Source organism: Acartia tonsa, chromosome 2 (genome assembly GCF_053477335.1).
Source record: "Acartia tonsa isolate MP-2025a chromosome 2, ASM5347733v1, whole genome shotgun sequence".
In the NCBI taxonomy this organism is placed as follows: domain Eukaryota; kingdom Metazoa; phylum Arthropoda; class Copepoda; order Calanoida; family Acartiidae; genus Acartia; species Acartia tonsa.
In genome coordinates, this window is record NC_137261.1 from 44,936,493 (window position 1) to 44,958,246 (window position 21,754).

Consider the following 21,754-nt stretch of genomic DNA (forward strand, 5'->3'; position numbering starts at 1 on the left):
AGAGAAACCTTTTATATTTACCAAATTAATGCTTTATTAATTTAATTTTAATGTAATTTGATTAGATCACTTGCTCTCGTTCATGCACAGTCCCCTTTAGTATTTCTCCATTAAGTTTTATTAATTTAAAGTATGTTGCTATGACACAATAATAGTAAACCAGGCGAAACATTTTAGATAAATCTGGTTACAAATGTCAATTTTTTAAAAAGAAAGTTGTAAATGCTTTTTTTCAAATTTCTGGTCTTGAAACTTAACTAATATTTTATCAGCTTATTTTAACTTTATATTATCTAATGTTTAATAATCTAACACAAAAATTAAAGACCCTTTTTAGGTTGTTTTGCCAGCTTTTTGAAATGAGCTTTGTCTCTCCCTTACTTTTTTATTACTTTTAGAAATCAAAGTGTTTTTGAAATATTACCAAATTTTAAAATAGCTATATAAATATAGTCTTGGTTCTAAGCTGTTTTCTGGCCAGACATTATGCTATTAGGGATTATGTGTGAGTTATATACGTTATAACTTGTATAGGATGAGGCCAATATAGGCTATATAGGCAGAGAAATTATAGATTTTGTGCCTTTAGTTCATATTTGACCATAGTTCAAGCAAGGCAATTTTTTGGAGAAAATGTAGCTGTTTTGTATTCTCATGTAAAATTTCTATTTATAATATTGCTCAGTTGCTCATAGCATGACAAAGAAGTTACATCAGTGTTATATTTCAATAGATATATTATTACTTGGATGTTGCACAAGATTTTCATGTACTCAGTGATGTCCGCAGCTGGCTAAAATAACGATACCGCCCATACACTCTGTAACCCATCCCCTGGATGGAAGAACTGACCAATAAGCGAGTTCCATGATATCAACCTGAATTGGCGACATTTTTTACCCTGTCATAATATCCGCGCACATCCTATATCTATTTATATTTCAGATTATGACAGTCAAATAATTGTGTGTGTTTTTATATTTTGACAGGGATATGCTCTACGATTTTGTTTCTTATAATTGAAATTTAATTAAAACTTTTTCTAAAATTTGTATTTTTTCAATATTTAAACATGTTAGTAATATCAAACTTTTCTGAACATTTCTTTAAGAGAAATGTGGAATCTGTAATTCTATGGATGATTTTCATGGCATTTTTTGCAATCAATTTATGAAACACACTTTTTTAATTCTAAAGTTTAAGCACAATTTAACTCCGAAAAGGATCCAAATTTGGAAACAGCTACTCTCAATGTAATCTCTCATCAATACTAAGAAATTAAAATTTACAGCTTAAAAAATCGTAGATTATTGAACTTCAGTGTGTTTTACAATGGTTAGTGACGTGTTGAAATTATGTGTTGTAATCTTATTTGTGGATGGACTGCAGGCTGATACAAACTTCCTGACTGGAGCTAATGATATCATTGTTGTTAAAGACCAGGTAACATTTTCTGATATTGCTTTCCGTCCTTTTTAAAGTTTGCTTGTCCTACATATATGTTGAAATTATAGATAATGAAAAATGGATCTATCATTAATAGCAGGAATAGGTATAACCAACAAGCAAAAAAATCTAAAATAATATTTGGGGAGGTCGTCAATTTTACGATGTGTTGCCCCCCAACGACAGCTGAAAAACAAGTATAGGTTTCGTGATTTTTTTCCGAATTAATTTCGTTATTGGTAGAAGCTGCATTATTGGATCTTAAACCAGATTATCGTGTATTTTGATTAAGTGAAACTTTTAGGTGGCTAAAATAACGATATCCCCATCCATCTGCTTTACCTCATCTTCCTCTCCTACTGAATGAACGAACTGACCAATAAATGATGTCCATGTTAGAAAGCTAAATTAACGATAAATTTCCCCTGTCAATATATCCACTTATATACTAAATCTATTTTAGAAATAATATTGACAGTAAATTTAAAGTATATCTGATATGGCAGCTAAGTAAGACACATCTTTAAAAATAAACTATTCATAAAACTTTGGGGACTAGAGTAATAGACAGCCTAACGCCCCCTCCGTCTCTGATATTAAACTCACAATGTACTGGCTTAACCCGGTTTTTTAATTCATCCTATGTAGAATTGTTTTGATAGCGTCACACATTTTCAATTTTTAATTCATCCTTTTTATATTATGAATCATAGATGTAATGTAGGTATATATTTATAAACTAGAGTTGGCTCGATATAATTATCTCCCTATTGGCTAGTTTTCTATATGCATATCTATTTCTCAATAAATCTATTTTCCTCACCTGGCATTACTATCTAAAAGAAAGTAAATATTTAATAATTTAAATGATTTTAAAAAGATTTTTTAAATTATATTTTTTTCTTTACATTACCATCACTAAAGGGTTAATGATGCTGATTACAATTTTAGTTTAATATTTTACCACACAAAATGTCGCCACAATCGAATTCTTTTAAAACAGAGTTTTCTTAAATTTATTATATTATAAATTTAAATTTTCTCTTTAATGATTAGAAATTAAATAGATCAATATAAGGTAAATAGCTACATGAAATAAAAAAAAGGAATTTATTTTTAATAAAGTAAAATAATGAGTCTTATCGTTCTGGGCAATGAGAGTTTATTATGGATTATTGGAGCACTATGAGTTTTAGTCATATATTCCTTGGAAAACTTGAGCTCGTTTATAGACATTTATTTCCTATATAGATCTGACATGGATCTTGAAGCAAGTAAGCAGGCCGTTTTGTACATGTTAAAAATTGGAAGATTTCATTAAATAAAAGTTATCGCAAATATACTTAGTAAATGAAACATATACTTTTATGTAATATTATCAGGAATAAAGTAGGAAGCAAAAGATTTCATTGATTAATTTAAAAATGTTCATCTTCTATAGATTAAATATTTGATATATTTTGTTTTGTTTTTTTGTGTTTTCAAATGCTTTTATGCAAAAATTAAGATCTTTAACTTTTTCAGTTTCTGTATGTCCATCGCTTTATTTTTGTAATGATTGGTCAAACCTTATTTTTCAATAAATGTATTTTTGCTGTGTTTTCTTAGGAACTTATTTGTACCTTGTTGTTCTAGAAATCATCATTAAAACAATTAAAAATAGGATAATTATATCATACAATAAATTGTTGTCAAAAAGTTAAAAATCAGCATGATTGAAATGGACTTACGGACTTTGTGATAAAGATTTTAAAAATTGCTACGCTTTCAAAATCGTACCTATCTGTTACAGGGATCAGCATCTAAAGTTTAAAATCAACAGGACAATTCTTTAATGCCTAAATTAAGAGCCTTCCGTTACGGCGTTTGGTGTAATTATTCCTCTCCTCCTCTCAAATGTATTTGTCAAAAGCGAAGCATTTCTATAATTAGGGTCGGTCAGTCCTTACGTCCGTCCTTCCGTAACGGATAGCTGTTTTCGTTAATTTAGGCATGTTAGAATTGTCCTATCGATTTCAAACTTTGCATGGTGATTCCTGTAGAAGTTGGGTACGAGTTAGAAAGCGTAGCAACTCTATAATCATTACCAAAATGTGAGAACGTCCATTTTAAACATGTTGATTTTTTTTTACATTTTTAACAACAAATTTGTATGTGACCTAATTATCCGATTGGTCTGATTTTTGGTTTACTGGTTCTTGGGACAACAAAGTACAATATTATAAGCGAAGCAACTCTATAATCAAGTCCTAAAAATGTAAGTATGTCCATAAACATTATTTTGTATCAAGCAGTTCTTCAACAAATTTACTTACAAACTTGCTTTAACTTTTATACATTTATTAATACTCTCAGCTGGCTAAAATAACGATACAACCCTACCTTCAACAACCACATTTACCCTATCCCCTTTACTTCCTACTGGATAAACGAACTGACCGATAAATGAGGGCCATATCAGCAAGCTAAATCAACGAAAAAATTTTCCCTGTCCATATATCCAAGTACAAGTGTTATATCCATTAATTTATCTCTTTATTCCTGTATATTAGATGATATAATGAAAGTAAAGTACACACACGCCTACTACACAAGCAGACACTATTCTTTCTAAATATATAACATAAAACTGAGTAATATATACTTACAGAGTGCCTTAAAAAAAGTTTCAAATTGTGATTCACATAAAGTTTGGGTATAACTAACTACAAAGATATTACACTTAAATTTTTTGTGTAATTCATGCTATTATATTTTCAGTTATTTAATAATCTTGTGCTTCAAAAGTTTAAACAAAACATTAGTAGAACACAAATTTGCTGTCTTCTAATTAAAAGCGAAACTTTTCTATAATTAGGATCGGTCCGTCCGTCCGTACGTCTGAGACGGATAGCTATTTTCATTGATTTAGGCATGTTACAATTGTCTTATCGATTTCAAACTTTGCATGGTGATTTCTGTAGTAGTTAGGTACTATTTAGAAAGCGTTGCAACTCTATAATCATTACCAGAATGTCCGTACGTCTATTTTAAACATGTTGATTTTTTACATTTTTAACAACTAATTTTTATGTGATCTAATTATCCGATTGTTCTAATTTTTGGTATACTGATTCCTAGGACAACAAAGTACAATATTATAAGCAAAGCAACTCTATAATCAAGTCCTAAAAATATAAGTATGTCCATAAGCATTATCCTGTAAGTTTTTCAACCAATTTTGCTTTGACTCTTATTCATTTATATTCTGATTATTCAGTTCTGACACTATACAAGTATTAATGTCCGTTTGTCCTACCGTTTCAGAGCTTCGCTTTTATGGATGTTGTCATCCTTGTTTTTAAATAATTTCTATTGCTATGAATTTTCACAAAAAAAAGAATTTTGGGATAATTAAATAAAAAAAATCTTTAAAACAAATTGTATTAATTAAAAACTCACAAAGTATTAAAACTTGAAGTTTATTTGCCTTACTAATTGTTAAATGTACAGATATTTCAGATGCCAACTATAAAACAAATTGTAAATTGCCAACACCCTGTAAAAATATATATACAAAGATTATACAAAATACATCTTCTTCTTTATTATTCTCATATATTATTAAAACTGCTCTTACCATATTAAACAAAAAACACATTTATTGTTTGTTAGAAATATTATCAAAAACAACGCTTATTTGTACGTCACCGCCTTGCACTTTAAGGCCTGAAAGAATAGTCTGACCGTTATGAAACTTGATATATCTTTAGCGAATTTTCATTATACTATAGATGTATAACCAAAAGATAACTATAATTCTTATCTCAGCATATTATTATCAATAAAAGATACAATAGTTATTTATCGCATCGTATCATAGACAGCTTTCCGCGGATATTAAAAGGAAAAATGAAAAGATTAAAACCAGTTTGTTAGTCCTGGGCTAAAAAAACTGGTATTAATTTTGTGATTTTTATTTTGATATTCGTGGAAAATGGTCTGTAATGTTTTTCAGCATAACTGAGAACCGGTTCTAATGCAGCGGGTATTATTCGGTTTTGAAGCCATAATGGAAAAAAACATTGAATTTTTACTCAAACACATCAGGATAAATTGGTGGATTTACCAATCAATATTCTCAATCTAATGGTTTAATTTAGGATGGATTCCTGCAGGGTACCCCATTCAGTGTCCTGTTTGGTAAAAAAGATATTTGGTTACCAAGATCTGGACATGTTGTCAGTTTAAAGGTAAGATTGAAATTTTTAATTCATGAAAATTAATTTTGTTGATGACGATGACCTCTTGGGGTCTAGGTACTGGTACAAGTCCTCTCCAAGTACAATGAAACCTTTTCCGTGTCTCATAAATACTGTGTAAAGCATCAATTTGCCCGATAGACAACCAAACCCATGATTACACGACCTTTGTCTAAATGTCCAACTGTGGCTGGTAATCAATTGCGACTGTTTAAGGGCTATGACATTCTTACTATTATTGTCACGCGCCTGACATAGCAGCAGTAGGTACCATTTTAAATGTCTCTTGTAATAATAATTGTTTTACTTCAAAGGAATTAAATAAAAGAAAATTGGAACAGAAACTAAACTTCTCACAAATTTTGTCAGCTAGTAAATATTAGGCGGGAAAAAGAGTTGTAGATTAATTATTATTCTATTCTTTAGAATATTTTTGCATAATTTGCTCGGAATTATTTCAGATTTCTATTCAGTAATCTAGGGGGATAAGACAATGGCTTATAAATTGATGTACATCCCCAATGATGATACACAAAATTATCCCTTCTGTAGATTAAAATTACTGGTTGAAACCTTTGGACTTAATTAACTATTATATCAAGGTTAATGGTGAGGTTGTACCAGTATCTATGACGCTCAACAGTGTTGGTCAAGGTTATTTCTCAACTCTAGAGGTAAACTTTATCATTGTACCACAAAATTTCCCAAAATTTATTCTCTGTATAAAAGCCATTAGTTTGTATCTTAACAATACAAGATACGAAATTATTGGCAATGATAAAAAAAAAGAGATAATTAAACACTATTTAAAACTGATTTTACATTTTGTTTTTAATTCTAAACATGTGGATATTATAAAATCTTTAAATACATTTTTTCATTGGAATGAACAGCATGGCCAACCAAAAATTATTTAACTAAGATTTTATATCCTTTACTACATTGTTTATTATTATATTTAAAAAGAAGTTCGGTACAACAAACATTGTAGGGCCAAACCAGTAGTCAATTTTTAAAAATGAATTATTTAATATTGGTGTTTAACTATACAATATCAACAGCATTTTTTGTGGGTCATGCTGTACAATCAAAACCTAAATAAATTTTAGACCCGTCAGAATAAATACAGATTTTGGTCAGCACTGCTGGGAGTGTCAGATCCTATGCCCCATCAGGGAAGATTAAACCTGAAGAAAGATTTAAACAATGATAAATATATTCAAATGTAGTGCAGCATTTGTGTTATAAGTCATAATTTTTAAATGTTAATAACTGAAGTAATATCAAAGCTTTTTGAACAAAAGCTTGACAATATTTAAAATTTGCTATTATTAAAAAAGTAACCTTTTAAGTGTAATTGTGTAAGTATTAAGTTTTACTACATATTTGCTATGTATGGTTCATGTCGGTTTGTCGGTCGGACAAACCTCAATTATACTTCAATAACTTTAAAAAAACCATAGAAATACTAAATTATATTTCAAATAGGTTTAAATCTTGTGTTTGCAGATGACCGACACAGCAACTCATACTCAGCTAGAGAAACTAAATCTTAAGATGGGAAATAATCTACTAGGTAAATATAACATATTAAATGATTGGAAAACTTGAGCTCACCAATATAAATCAATATTTTAATACTTGGATCTTGCACCAGATTTTCATGTACTCTGATAAAGTGAGGCTCACAGCAGGCTAAAATAACAACGATATACCTATATCCACCCCGTTAACCACATCTCCTCCCCTCCTACTGGATGAACGAACTGGGGTCCATATTGGCAAGCTAAATTTACGACAAATATATTAATATTAATATATCCAAGAATATCCTAAATCCATTCCTATAGATGTTTATGTCATATATAGATCTAACATGGAGATTGATGCAGTCAAGCAGTTTTTTAAAAAATATTTTATAAGACACCAATAAAGTTGTCGCTCATATAATTGGTAAATTAACATAATTTTACATTTCCTTCATTCAAATACAAAATATGCAAAATACTTAATTCATTTTATTCTGAAAGTCACTATTTCAATATTCTAAAGTTATTTCAAAAGTTTAAACATTTTTATTTTGAAATTATTTGATCTTCAAATAGTCAAACATGAAATATAAAAAACTTTTATATTTTATAGTGGAGTGCTTCATAATAAGGAAGTGTTCGTATGTCTATTTGACGGTCACTTAAAGACTGTTAGTAATAAGTCTACACTAACCTAGAAAAATTGAGGGATCAAAATGTACAAGACAATGGACAATAAATGGATGTACAATGCACATCTTAAATGATGATACACAAAATTACCCATTCTATGCAATAAAATTAGTAGTTAAAATGTTTCATCACTCATCTTAACAAACCAATCAATCAAAATTTAATTTAAGTCCCCAAAGTTGTTAAGCCAACGAATAAGAAAATATTATTATAATCCTTTTGGGATCTCTAAGAAAATTGCTATGTTTATAGTTTGTAGTTATTAAGCATTTTATTTAATGTACATGAACTATGCTTTTAGACTTTTCCACATATGACTTATTACTGTATAATAATTGAATATTTTCTTCTCTATAAAATGGTATTATGCTGCGCTACAAAATTGTCCCTGTTGGAAAGTGTAAAATAAAATGAGCCAGAATATGAATGAAACCATTTTATATATTCAACTTATCCATCTTATTAAGGATTTTAGATATTATCCCTCTAATCCGTATTGAGGAACCATCCCGCCCCCCAAAACACAAAAAAAAAATATTTCATTTACATGGAAAAATTAATCCTTGGAATTCGAGGGGCCGAAGACACGGGTAACAAAACTTGTATTAATCTTTTTATCTTTATTTTAATATTCTTGGAAAATTGTCTCTAATAAGATGCTATACATGTTTTTCAACAAGGCTTAGAACCGGTTCTAATCTAGCTGATACTAGTAGGTTTCGAAGCCATACTGGAAAATGTTTAGCTAAAAGGAAGAAAGTTAGGTTTGATCTGACCAACACCAGTTGAGGGTCATATTCCTGTGAGGCTTTTATCCTACGGGGCTACTCTGTATTCATTCTATCCTAAAAAATATTAAAGTTTTGTCTTTTATCATTCCTCGCCCTCCCACCCCATGTCCTTTGTTTTATCTTTTTAAAATAAGCAGGAAGAGGGATTTCTGTGTGGTCATGTAATGGCTTTGTGGTATATTGCCGATTTTTGACGTCGTTAATTTAGGTCCTTTTAGCAGACATCAATCCAAACTTTACCAAATTGAATAATTTCATTCAAAATTTTCTCTCGCCTCGAGCTTTTAATTTTAAACTTTTCACAGAAAGTATTTTAGAAATTTTATATAAGCTATGAATTTTATATTTTAAATTCATTGAAAAGGAAACATGGTTGTATAATTATTAATTGTAAAGAAAAATGAATGCTCTAAATTTAATAATTGTTACATTTTACTATTTTACTGTAAATACAACTTTTTAATTTGAAAATCTTAAATATTCATCATTTTAACTTATTTAAATTTAAATTTTACTTCTTTTCAATTATAACTAAGTTTTTTTCACACTTAATTTTTCAAATATTTTATTTATGTTAAATCTTTTTTTATAACACTAATTGAAAACCATAGTATTTCATTATAGTACTAGTGGCTTTGCCCCTAGAGGCATCTAAAGGCACTTGAGACGGCACTCGCCCATTTTCAATTTTGATTTTAATGGGGGGGGGGGGGGGTAATTTTTTCTAGCGGCGATTTCTCTTGATAGGGTGCTGGTAACCTCCTTAAAAAAAGTTATAAACTTTCTCTGGACAGATCAGAAGCTAAATTGTAAAGGAGAACCATATCGGTTCAGCGGTTGGGAAGATCCTTCGGTACAGAAAGACATCCTGTTATTTTATAAAAGAATTGACCTTTCATACACTTATATTGAACAGTTAATCTTCGACCAAAAAAACCACCCCAATTTTTTTGGTTATTTTGGTTTTATTATTACTTTTATACAACTTAGTTTTATGTAAATATGCTTTTATTAGCGTGTCATCACTTCTGCAATAAACTTATATGAGAAACTTCGTGGATATTAAAATAAAATAAAAAGATGTAAGAAAAAAAACCCAGTTTTTTTACAGTTTTTTTAGCCCGTAGGGGTCGAAGGCCTGGGTTAACAAAACTGGTATTAATTTTTGAATTTTAATCTTGTGTATATTAATCGGTTTGAAGCCATACTGGAAATTAATTAACAAGGCTGTTAATAGTGCGTATAGGACAGTACACCACTATTATTGAGTCAAGGTTAAGTATTTTATAAATGAAAAAGAAAAGCATACTTCATGTAATACTTTTAATAATGGAAGTGGTTTCGCCCCTAGCTTTCAGGAGCTTCAGTCAACAATTGGTAAGGAGGAGGGGGGGGGGGGGGTAATGTAACACTTCTTGTTTTCGTTTTATAATTAAAACAAATAAAGAAAAGTTTAAGGTAAAAATTTTCCAGGATGGTTAAAAAATAGCATACATACTTAGAAATTAAGATAGAAAATTACCTACACAGGAACAATATTAAGCTTCCCTAAAAGTATTAAATTTTCTGTGTAAGCTATATATAAAGCCAAAATAATCCATACTGCTGGAGGGAGGGGACATTGATTATTACACTAGTTCTAAAGTTTTATTATACCGTTTTCTTATTCGTTGTCTTAACAACTTTGGGGACTTTTATTGATTTTTGATTCGTATTCATTAAGTTGAGTGTCCCAATAATTCAACTAATTGTTTTAATCTATAGAAAGGTTAATTTTGTGTATTATTATTGAGGATGTGCATCAATTTATCGGCCATTGTCGTATCCCTATATCTCTGGTTGTATCTCATCTATGTATATGCTTGAGGACATTTAGTAGACAATAAAATACAACATCATTTGCAATTATTTAGAAACAGTTGTAATAATTTAATGAGATGATTTTACATGTATGTATGTATAAGTTCAGATGAAATTGTTAAAGAAAACTTTCCTTGTCATTTACTTAAACATGTATTCAAGGAGCGAATGACTAAAAGTTTGCTAGTACTCGAACCTGTCACCTTGCAATCCATTTGTTGGTATTGTGTCTGAAATATTGTTGTCGGCAAACAAAACAAAACTGTTTACCTCGTCCATTCATTTTTATGTTTCAAGTAACAAAAATATACCATCAAGTAGTTTAAATAAGGACAGGTTGGAATTTTGGGACGTTTAGAAAAAAAAAACATGTGTGAGACACTAGATATCACACACAATGCGTATGAAGGTGGTTTGACTTTTGTGTCAGAACCTAAATTGGGACATCGTGCATTTCATTACCCTAGGTTAGGTAACTTTATTTCACTTTTCAATAAAATCTAAAATGCAGCAGTTTTTGAGAAAATTAGATTTAAAAATTTCAAGTTCAATTTTCATCCGCTAGGAGTTACCTTATAATCATGACAAGACAAGAAAAGATTTTTTATTTAAAATTTTAAACAAGTTTGCTTTTATAAAGTTCTTCATAAAACCACTCCTGAAGTTAGTTGATTCATGGCCATTTTTATCAGTTGCTTTGCTAAGGTCACGGAAATTCAGTCTTAAACAAATCATATATAGAGAGGTTTTATGAAAGACTTCATAAAAGCAAACTTGTTTAAAATTTTAAATAAATAATCTTTGCTTTTCTTGTCATGATTATGCGGTAACTCCTAGCCGATGAAAATTGAACTAAGAATTTTTAAATCTAATTTTCTCAAAAACGGCTGCATTTTAGATTTTATTGAAAAGTTAAATGAAGTTACCTAACCTAGGGTAATGAAATGCACTATGTCCAAATTTAGGTTCTGACTCAAAAGTCAAAGCACCTTCAAACGCACTGTGCACAAATCATGTTTCTGTGTCCCAACTATACCTAACCTACAGTATTTGTAAAATCATATTGTGTAAATGTAAAGTGTCCTAACTATACCTAACCTACAGTATTTGTAAAATTATATTGTGCAAATGTAAAGTGTCCCAACTATACCTAACCTACAGTATTTGTAAAATTATATTGTGTAAATGTAAAGTGTCCCAACTATACCTAACCTACAGTATTTGTAAAATTATATTGTGTAAATGGAAAGTGTCCCATCCATACCTCACCTACAGTATTTGTAAAATTATATGGTGTAAATGGAAAGTGTCCCAACTATACCTAACCTACAGTATTTGTAAAATTATATTGTGTAAATGGAAAGTGTCCCAAATATACCTAACCTATGGTATTTGTAAAATTATATTGTGTAAAGGGAAAGTGTCCCAACTATACCTAACCTACAGTATTTGTAAAATTATATTGTGTAAATGGAAAGTGTCCCAACTATACCTAACCTACAGTATTTGTAAAATTATATTGTGTAAATGGAAAGTGTCCCAACTATACCTAACCTATGGAATTTGTAAAATTATATTGTGTAAAGGGAAAGTGTCCCAACTATACCTAACCTACAGTGTTTGTAAAATATATTGTGTAAATGGAAAGTGTCCCAACTATACCTAACCTACAGTATTTGTAAAATTATATTGTGTAAAGGGAAAGTGTCCCAACTATACCTAACCTATGGTATTTGTAAAATTATATTGTGTAAATGTAAAGTGTCCTAACTATACCTAACCTACAGTATTTGTAAAATTATATTGTGTAAATGGAAAGTGTCCCATCCATACCTCACCTACAGTATTTGTAAAATTATATGGTGTAAATGGAAAGTGTCCCAACTATACCTAACCTACAGTATTTGTAAAATTATATTGTGTAAATGGAAAGTGTCCCAAATATACCTAACCTATGGTATTTGTAAAATTATATTGTGTAAAGGGAAAGTGTCCCAACTATACCTAACCTACAGTATTTGTAAAATTATATTGTGTAAATGGAAAGTGTCCCAACTATACCTAACCTACAGTATTTGTAAAATTATATTGTGTAAATGGAAAGTGTCCCAACTATACCTAACCTATGGAATTTGTAAAATTATATTGTGTAAAGGGAAAGTGTCCCAACTATACCTAACCTACAGTGTTTGTAAAATATATTGTGTAAATGGAAAGTGTCCCAACTATACCTAACCTACAGTATTTGTAAAATTATATTGTGTAAATGGAAAGTGTCCCAACTATACCTAACCTACAGTATTTGTAAAATTATATTGTGTAAATGGAAAGTGTCCCAAATATACCTAACCTATGGAATTTGTAAAATTATATTGTGTAAAGGGAAAGTGTCCCAACTATACCTAACCTACAGTATTTGTAAAATATATTGTGTAAATGGAAAGTGTCCCAACTATACCTAACCTACAGTATTTGTAAAATTATATTGTGTAAATGGAAAGTGTCCCAACTATACCTAACCTACAGTATTTGTAAAATTATATTGTGTAAAGGGAAAGTGTCCCAACTATACCTAACCTACAGTATTTGTAGAATTATATTGTGTAAATGGAAAGTGTCCCAACTATATATAACCTACAGTATTTGTAAAATTATATTGTGTAAATGGAAAGTGTGTGTAAAGTGTATACTCATGGAATTTGTAAATTTATACACTTGATAGTTTTATGGGACACAGGGATGGGTTGATGGATTTTAAATTCTTAACTTTTAAATGATATATTAATGGGGTGAGAGTGTTATACGCATTAGGGCCTTGAAGAAAGAAAGAAAGAGAAATTCAATTTTTTTCTTCAGTCCCCCTCCCCCCCCCCCCCCCCCAACCATCGCCTAATTTTATGTAGGTTTATCTAATACCATCTTTAAGGAAGGTAAGGGTTTAACTCCACACCTGAAATTTTTTGTTGGAAGTTTCTCTGAAAGGTTCTTGAACCTTAGAGGGATTTACCACCTCTTTCTGACTTTATGATTATGGCTATGAAAATTATTTAAAGGAAGATGATTTCAAGACTATTTATTCCCTGGAAATGTAGTTACAGCAAAGTATTTTCTAATATGAAAAAAATGTTGTGTTTTCCGGAAAAAAATTTGATTTTATTTCTACTTTTAATTTTCAAAGAAACCCACATTTTATGTTAAATATATTTTATTTAAACAAAATATGAATTACTAAAGGATGCCCCTGGGATCACTGTGAAGCTTCCCTAAGAAAGAACTCAATCGGTTTACTAATTATCGAGATTATAAGCTACAGACAAAAAAACCTCGAGTCAAAACAAATAGAACTGATTATTATCTTACTATCCGCGGAAATATGTCTACAATCCGATGCGATGAATAGTTATTTATCGCATCGTTTTATAGACCCCGAGGGGCCGAAGACCTGGCCTAACAAAACTAGTTTAAATTTTATGATTTTATTTTAATATTCGTGAAAATTTTTCTGTAATACTATGCTATACATGATTTTTCAGTATGGCTGAGAACCGGTTCTAATCCAGCGGAGATTAATCGGTTTCGAAGCCTTAATAAAAAATCATGTATCGTATGTTTTAGAATACCAGGTAGTGACGGCCTCTGGTTCCCGGGTGAAGGCAGACGCCACAATCTTTATGCTCAACTCTACACAAAAGTTTGTTGTCAGTGACATAGATGGCACTGTTACCAAGTAAGGATAATGGATGATAGCCTGATATCTAGTTGCCGAAAGTGTACGCAGTTTCCTGGGTGTTTCCTCATCCTCGCTCAATATTTACTACTAGCTACAAATCTTCAAACTTCCCTTAAAAAAATCAAAATTTGAATGTGTAAACGATTTATACAATATACATTATAAATTTGAATTTTTTAAATTTTTTTTTTTTTTTTTTGAAGTTTGAAGCTTTTTTAGCTAGTAGTAAATATTGAGCTAGGATGAGGAAACACTCAGGAAACTGCGTACACATTCGGCAACTAGATATCAGGCTATCTAATGGATATGTGAAATACGTGGATATTGTGACAGAAGAATATTTGTCGATACTACAACTACTCCTGCTTCCTGTTTGTTCCGGGAAGGGGATAGGAATAAGTCATTGGGTGAAGGAATGGGGATATCGTTATATCAGCCAGCTCGGAGAAACATTTTTTTCAGAAAATGCTATAATCTGTGACAATATCCACATATTTTATATTCATTGTTATGATTCAGTACATGTGCAGGAATATAGTGATAGGCCAATTAGCAATCTAACAATTAAAAATAACAAATTCACTTAATTCTTAATACAAGGATGACAACATCCATAAGTAGCGAAGCTCGAAAAATTATGAATGTAAATCGGAAAAGAAATTTACTTTAGAGCAGTGTCTTACAATAATCATAAATCTTGGTTAAAACCACGCAACATTTAAAAACACGAAAACTTCTAGGAATCGATCTAGCACCGCAATTAATAGACAAATTTTAATGAAACTTGATGGAAATATGTAGAACATGAGCATATTCAATCCCTGATAATTTCAGCCGTCAATCCTGAATAGAAAGAGAAAACCTAAACATTTAAGAATCGATCCAGCACCCCAATATTAATAGACAAATCTTAATAAATCTTCGTGGATTTATGTAGAATGTAAAATTAATTAACCTTGAAAATTTCAGCCCTCTATCTTGAAAAGGAGTTGAGAAGATCACGAAAACATGAAAATCTAGGAATCGATCTAGCACCCCAAATAACAGACAGATGGACAAAACAATGTATAGTTTAGATTGGGCATATAGAAATCTTCACTAAACATTTTATCTGTCAATCTTTAATAGGAACCGAGAAAATCACGTTTCCCCCACTTCGTGACTGACAGACGGACGGACATTGTGGATTGAAAAGTAGCTTCGTTACTAACAATAGCAGGGAAGAAGGGGAGGAACATGATACGAAGGTTAAAATGGTATAATGTACGTAAGGACGTCCAAGGGAGGTGGGGTTGGAAGGGTCTTTCCCCCTATTAAGATTTTGTATCTTCCCCCCCCCCCCCAAAAAAAAAGCTTGGACGACGTTAATTTCATGATAAGCATTGTTTTAATAAAATAGAAATAAACACCTATAATTCAGATCTAACCTGCGTGGCTTATTGTTGCCTGCCCTGGGTATCTCCGACTGGAAACATCCTGGCATTGTGGAGTTGTACAGGTAAATCAGATAAGAACAGGATTGTAGGTTATTCACCAAATGAGCTTTCTTACACATGTGAGATCCTATACTGAACAGGGAGGAAGGGGACATTGAGCAGTTTATTTCAGTAAAGTTTTAAAATAGCGTTTTCTTATTGGTTGGCTTAAAAACTTTGGGGATTTTAATTGAATTTTGGATTGGTTGTTTCAAAAAGTTGAGTGTCCAAACGTTACAACCTCTAATAGTAATCTAAAGAAGGGGTAATTTTGTTTATCATCATTGGGGAGGTACATCAGTTTATCGGCCATTGTCTTATCTCTGTAGATCCCTGAATAGGGAAGAACAAATGTTAATCAATGACTTCCAATTATGATAAACAATACTACTGTTTTGATAGAAAAAAGATATTGAAGATGAAAGTGACATTAGTTTTGTGTTCATTTTTCCTAATCAAGCTTTTCACTTGAGACATTTAAGCCAATCGGGGGCAGAAGGAGTTTATAAAGTTTGGGGGGAAGAATCATTTACAGTCTTGCCACCTAAATATCTCCCTCAAACGAATTAAAAGAGATTAAGCCTATCTTTAGGTTTAGGCAAAGGGAAATAGATAATGATATAACCCAGACATTTTTCGTCTGTTAGCGAATTGCTTTCAGCTAATTTGTAGCGACTTGGCTATGTTAATATTTCCGATGCTATTGGCTGCATTCAAGGACCAAATTGAAAGTCGGCACGGGGTCCACGGATTGGGACATCGAGTTATTTAACTCCTTCTTAATCTAAATGTAAAGATGGTCGTTACTTGCAGCTTTTAGGATCATAATTTCTATACTTAACCTTTTTTTTTTGTAGTTGAATATAAGATTATATATTTGATTTTTACACAATTGACAAGAAATTGTCTTCCTCTTAAACTAAAGTTTTTTTTCTAATTTGCAAATTAAATATCTAAAACTTGAATCTAATAACCCTCAAATTTTTTGTTATACTTTTTAACGTTTTAAAATTAAAAAAAAATTCAAGTACCTATCGGATGAAATTTTAGAAATTGTTTCTAAAAGTTAACAATCTTTTCGTTTTATAAATAATTCTAATGAAGAATAATAATGTTAAAAATCCACATGTTTTAAATGGGCATACGGATATTCTGGTAACGATTATGGAGTTGCTAAACTTGCTAAATCTTACTTCACTACTACAGGAATCACCATGCCAAGTTTGAAATTGAAAGGACAAACATGCCAAAATTGACGATAAGAGCTACTTGTTACATACGGACAGGCCGACCATAATTATAGAAAAGTTTCGCTTTTAAAAAGTGTGTGACAAGGTTTTTATTTAAGCTTTTTCTTTTTACAGTAAAATCCAGGAGCGTGGATATATGATTCTGTATCTGACCTCCAGAGCTATCGGTCAGTCTGACTCCACTAGGGAATACCTCTTCAATCTCAGGTAGGTTGTTGATTGATTGATTAGCCATGGTTTCTTAGGGTTCGTCATGAAGTAGTTTGAGACACTTTTGTGTAACCACTTAGGGCCAGCTTAAGCCTCACGTTCTAGCACATTATGACTTGACCCGCTATCTCATAAGAGATCTTCATTGTTACCACATGCTCACCGAGTATTGCAGGTGTTCCAAATCAAGTCACCGTAATGAATGACGCTAAACGCAGAGAAGCAAGGGATATGGGTCATGATACATGACTATTGATTATCCAAACTTACAAGGTTTTGCTCCTCCCATTTTCTACCCCTAATGTTTTAACACCCCTCTGGTGAATCGCTATGCACGCCACTGGTTATGCCAGCAGATTACATTTTTCCATCCCTTTATATATTTTAAATTAACAATAAACATTTCAACCTAAACTATTAGAAATGAAATTGAAATTGTAATATTAAACGCCTCTGAATTTTCTACTTGTTACCATAACCTTCTAAAACTACATGATATGTTTGTGATTAGTCATTTTTAGATAAGTAGCATTTCTATAAGTATCCGTTTCCCTTACTGACTGACTCCTTCCTACAGAAAAGCTGTATACCACTTTTAGAGTATATGCTATTAGAGTGCCATTTGAATATTTGCTTTCAGAGTATATTAGTATATACGTTAGTTAAACACTATATTTTTTAATTAAACCATTTTTTACATTCTTCATATTTTCTAGAAGGGACAAAAATTAAATAAATTAAAAAATCCCTTTCCCTATATTTAATATTTTTTATACTCATTCTATGTTAAGTTATAGAAACAACTACGCGTCTATGACCGTTCCAGGTCTGCTTATCATCTAATTTATTTAAAATTAGATTAAAACTTTCTATAAAGTATGAAATAAAAGATGTGTTTGTTTTCGTGTTAAAATTGACGTAATTAACTTAAAGGATCCTTTTATCTATGACTAAAGGGGAACATTTTCATTTTAAAAAATATTAAGGATGAAAACATCCAAAAGTAGTGAAACACAAAAAAAGTAAAAAAAAGACCATTTGTTCAGTTGTTATAACAAAGAAAAACAAGAGAAAATTATGACACGTTTATGTCTTTTGAAGCCTGATCATCAGACAGACGGACAAAACAAAGTATAGCGTAGATGCACATATCATAGCAATCAATCAATAGCTGCCGAGAAAATTACATTTCCCCCATAGCGTTACGGACTGATGGACAGTCAGACAAAGTGAGTTATATCTGCGATATTAAAAAATTTTATTAGGTCAATTCTATGTAATTGATTTTAAATTTGTTTTTAAAACTATTGATATCAAATTTCAAGTAAAAAGAATGAATGAATTTTTATATTTTAAAATTGAAAATAATGAATTCAATTGAATTATAAAAACAGTAAACTGTGATATAGGTATTAGTAATGTATGATTTGATACTTTTTCATATTTTAGGGAGGAAGGTGGGTACCGGATGCCAGTAGGACCAGTTCTCATGCAGGTCAACTCCGTCATAGACACTGTCAAAACTGAGGTATTCTTCACCATTGGACCTTGGGTTAGAAAGGTTTGAAAACGGGACTATAAAAAGTTTTCCAGTATGACTTCGTTAAACCGATTGATATCCGCTGGATTATCACCGGTTCTCAGCAATACTTAAAATCATGTACATATAGCATTGTACTACAGACAATTTTCTATGAATATTGAAATAAAAATCATTAAATTACAACCGGGTAGGTTAGCCCGGGCCTTCGGAGCTAACAAAACTGGTTTTAATCTTTTATTTTTCATTTCAATATACACAGAAAGCTTTCTCTAATATTACGATGCGATAAATAACAAATGAATAATAAGTCAAACAAGGATAACAATATGCATTATCACATTCAAAAATAACTAATTTACAAAAAAAAACCACAAAATAAATAGTAGAGATAAAGGGATAAACTAATTTTTCTTAAAGCACTTTTATACTTGATATAAAACTTCCTTAGTCAACGATAAGTTCGTTAAATTAAAAAATACTTTCAAATTAATAAAATAAAAATTATGCAGGTTATTGACCAAGACCCCGAGGTGCAGAAGATAGCCAAGCTGGCCAGGGTCAAAGGATTGTTTACAGACAACCCACTCTATGCTGGATATGGTAATCAAGACTCAGATATAATTGCCTACAAGGCTCTCAATATCGATCTTGATAGAATATTCAGGTGAATTTGAAACATTTTTTCATGTAAAATTTCCATACACAATAACATCTAAAAGTAGCGAAAATTCAATCTAATACCTAAAAGTAATGTTCCTTTTTTTTATATAAAATATGTTGTCTTAATTCATATATCCACAAGTGGTTGCGCCCCTAGCATCTAGGGGTTATGAAGGGGTATGAAACGAGCAGAAAATAGCCTAATAACGCCATAAGATTAACAATTCTAAGACGTATGTAGTAAAGCCTATATATAGATTTTATGGACGGGGTCTTTTTTTCTTAAGTGATTTCTCTTGGAGGGTGGTGATATCCTCCCCAAAAATGGCAATAAACCTTTCCACGACCTATAAGAAGCTAACGATGTCGGTTCAGCGGTTAGCTAGATGCTTCGGTACACACAGCCATCCTGTTACTTTTACATGAGGCTTGTATCATCCGCCTAGCTACTAATAGATAATCTATTTCAGAAATGGATTTATTATTTTTTTGATATTACACCAGATTACAATGTACCGTAATAAATTGAAAATTGTAGCTGGTTGTTACTGGATGAACGAACTGACAAATAAGAGAAGTCCGTGTTAGCAACATAAATTGACGACAGTCTTTCCCCCTGTCATAATATCCACGTATAATATCCAATATTTCAGGATGGACGAGAGCAGCTTTATAACTGTAATTGGTACAGAACAGAAATCAAATTTTACTCAACATATTGATATTGTAAATGACATTTATCCAATAAATTAATTAACCTGTATAAATTATAAGACATAAATGATTGTTTTAACCTAATTAAACGCGAAGCTTTTCTTTATTTACGTTCTTCCCGTCTATAATGAATAGATCATAGCTCTAATATAGACATGTTAGAATTGTCCTATCGATTTAAAATGATAATTCCTGTAACAGGTAGGTACAACGTAGCAACTCTATTACCAATACTATTTGGTCAGTATGTCCACTTCAAACATAATGATTTTAAGCTTTTTAAAGGCAATATTTTATATGATTAATAAATTTATTCGATCACTTGAATATGAAATCCTTGGACAGTAAAGTATGTTGTTATAAGCGAAGCATCCTCATAATCAAATATAAGAATGAATTTATTATACTTAAATCTTACGCCACATTTTTATCTTCTCTGATAAAGTGAACCTTCTATCGGGCTTAAATAACGATCTTCCCTCTCCCTTTATCCAATCCCCTCCCCTCCCACTAGTTAAACAAACTTACCGATAAATTTTATGGGAAATAACAACCTAAAATTACGACAATTTTTCTCCTGTCATATTATCCACGTATATTCTACATCCATTAGTGTAAGAATAATAAATTTGAACTTTTTAAATCAACATAAACCATTAAAAGTTTGTCAATACAAGGACTCCAGGTTCAACATGACTGTACTACAAGGAAATGTTTGCAGAAAATGTAATTGATTTAGAACATGAAATTTGTAAATCAAATAGTTGTAAACAATTAATAAAAACAATTCATAATTGTAAAATTGTAATTGTATTAATTTAAATTTATGTACAATACAAATTGATGTAGGATATATGTACGTTGATATATTGACAGGGGAAAATTAGTTGTCAATTTTGGTTGCTTAAATGAACCTTCTTTATTGGTCAGTTCCTTCATTCAGTAGGAGGGGAGGGGATGAGGTATCGTTATCTTTGCCAGCTGCGAGCATTAAATTTAGAATAATGTTTTAACCCTTAACGGTCGGGTTTTTCTATCTCATTTTCTGTGTGTGAAAGATAAAGAGCCCAAACTGCTTGACTTTTTAAGTGTGGGTATGAGACATAACTGAGAGTTGAAATTTTTTGAATATCTCTATCCTGGCGGGCACAGGATGCCAGCAAACCTGGCAGGGTCATCCAGGTAAAGAGCAAAAATATTTTTTTTTGACTTAAGCAAAGCATTTTATCTTACCAAAGTACTAAAATATCCTCTAGTAGTGCATCCTCATATTTAATACAGGTGTTCAAGTCAATTTTAGGTTCCAGGTATGATCCTGCAGGTCCTGATCCTCCAGGTCTCCAGAAATCTTTAAAAGGCTCCTGTGGCCGCAATTTTTGACTTAGAGACTTCAAATTTCAAACTTAAGCTTATCTTACATGTCTACATAATGTATTAAAATTTCATAAAGATCCGCCGCCGTTTTCCCGCCGACCGCTGACTGCGGCGACTGGCAGCTACCAAGTACAGCTGCGGCCGCTGAAATTATATTTTGATATTTCAAATATAAAATTTACCTAAAGATAAACATTTTCTGCAAAAAAATTTTTATTCTAGCTTCAAAAATAAAAAA

General features: G+C 31.1%; 2 protein-coding genes across 5 annotated transcripts in view; one reads left to right on the forward strand and one right to left on the reverse strand.

Moving 5' to 3' along the window:
- Window positions 1-21,754, reverse strand: part of LOC145311954 (uncharacterized) — a 214,592-nt gene that overhangs the window by 166,513 nt on the left and 26,325 nt on the right. The gene's annotated exons all lie outside the window — the stretch shown is intronic.
- Window positions 943-20,209, forward strand: LOC145311960 (phosphatidate phosphatase LPIN1-like). 4 transcript variants are annotated; one of them, XM_080151033.1, is made up of 12 exons: window positions 943-986; window positions 1,319-1,443; window positions 5,589-5,678; window positions 6,290-6,361; window positions 6,797-6,859; window positions 7,194-7,263; window positions 14,176-14,287; window positions 15,711-15,788; window positions 17,130-17,222; window positions 18,675-18,786; window positions 19,278-19,432; window positions 20,082-20,209. In XM_080151033.1, exons 2-12 carry the CDS (start codon window positions 1,333-1,335, stop codon window positions 20,179-20,181), a joined length of 1,056 nt encoding a protein of 351 aa, XP_080007159.1. In that variant the 5' UTR covers window positions 943-986; window positions 1,319-1,332; the 3' UTR covers window positions 20,182-20,209. The 4 variants fall into 4 exon arrangements, with proteins under 4 accessions (XP_080007159.1, XP_080007160.1, XP_080007161.1 ...); XM_080151034.1 differs by having other exon boundaries at window positions 18,675-18,753; XM_080151035.1 differs by lacking the exon at window positions 6,797-6,859 and having other exon boundaries at window positions 7,197-7,263.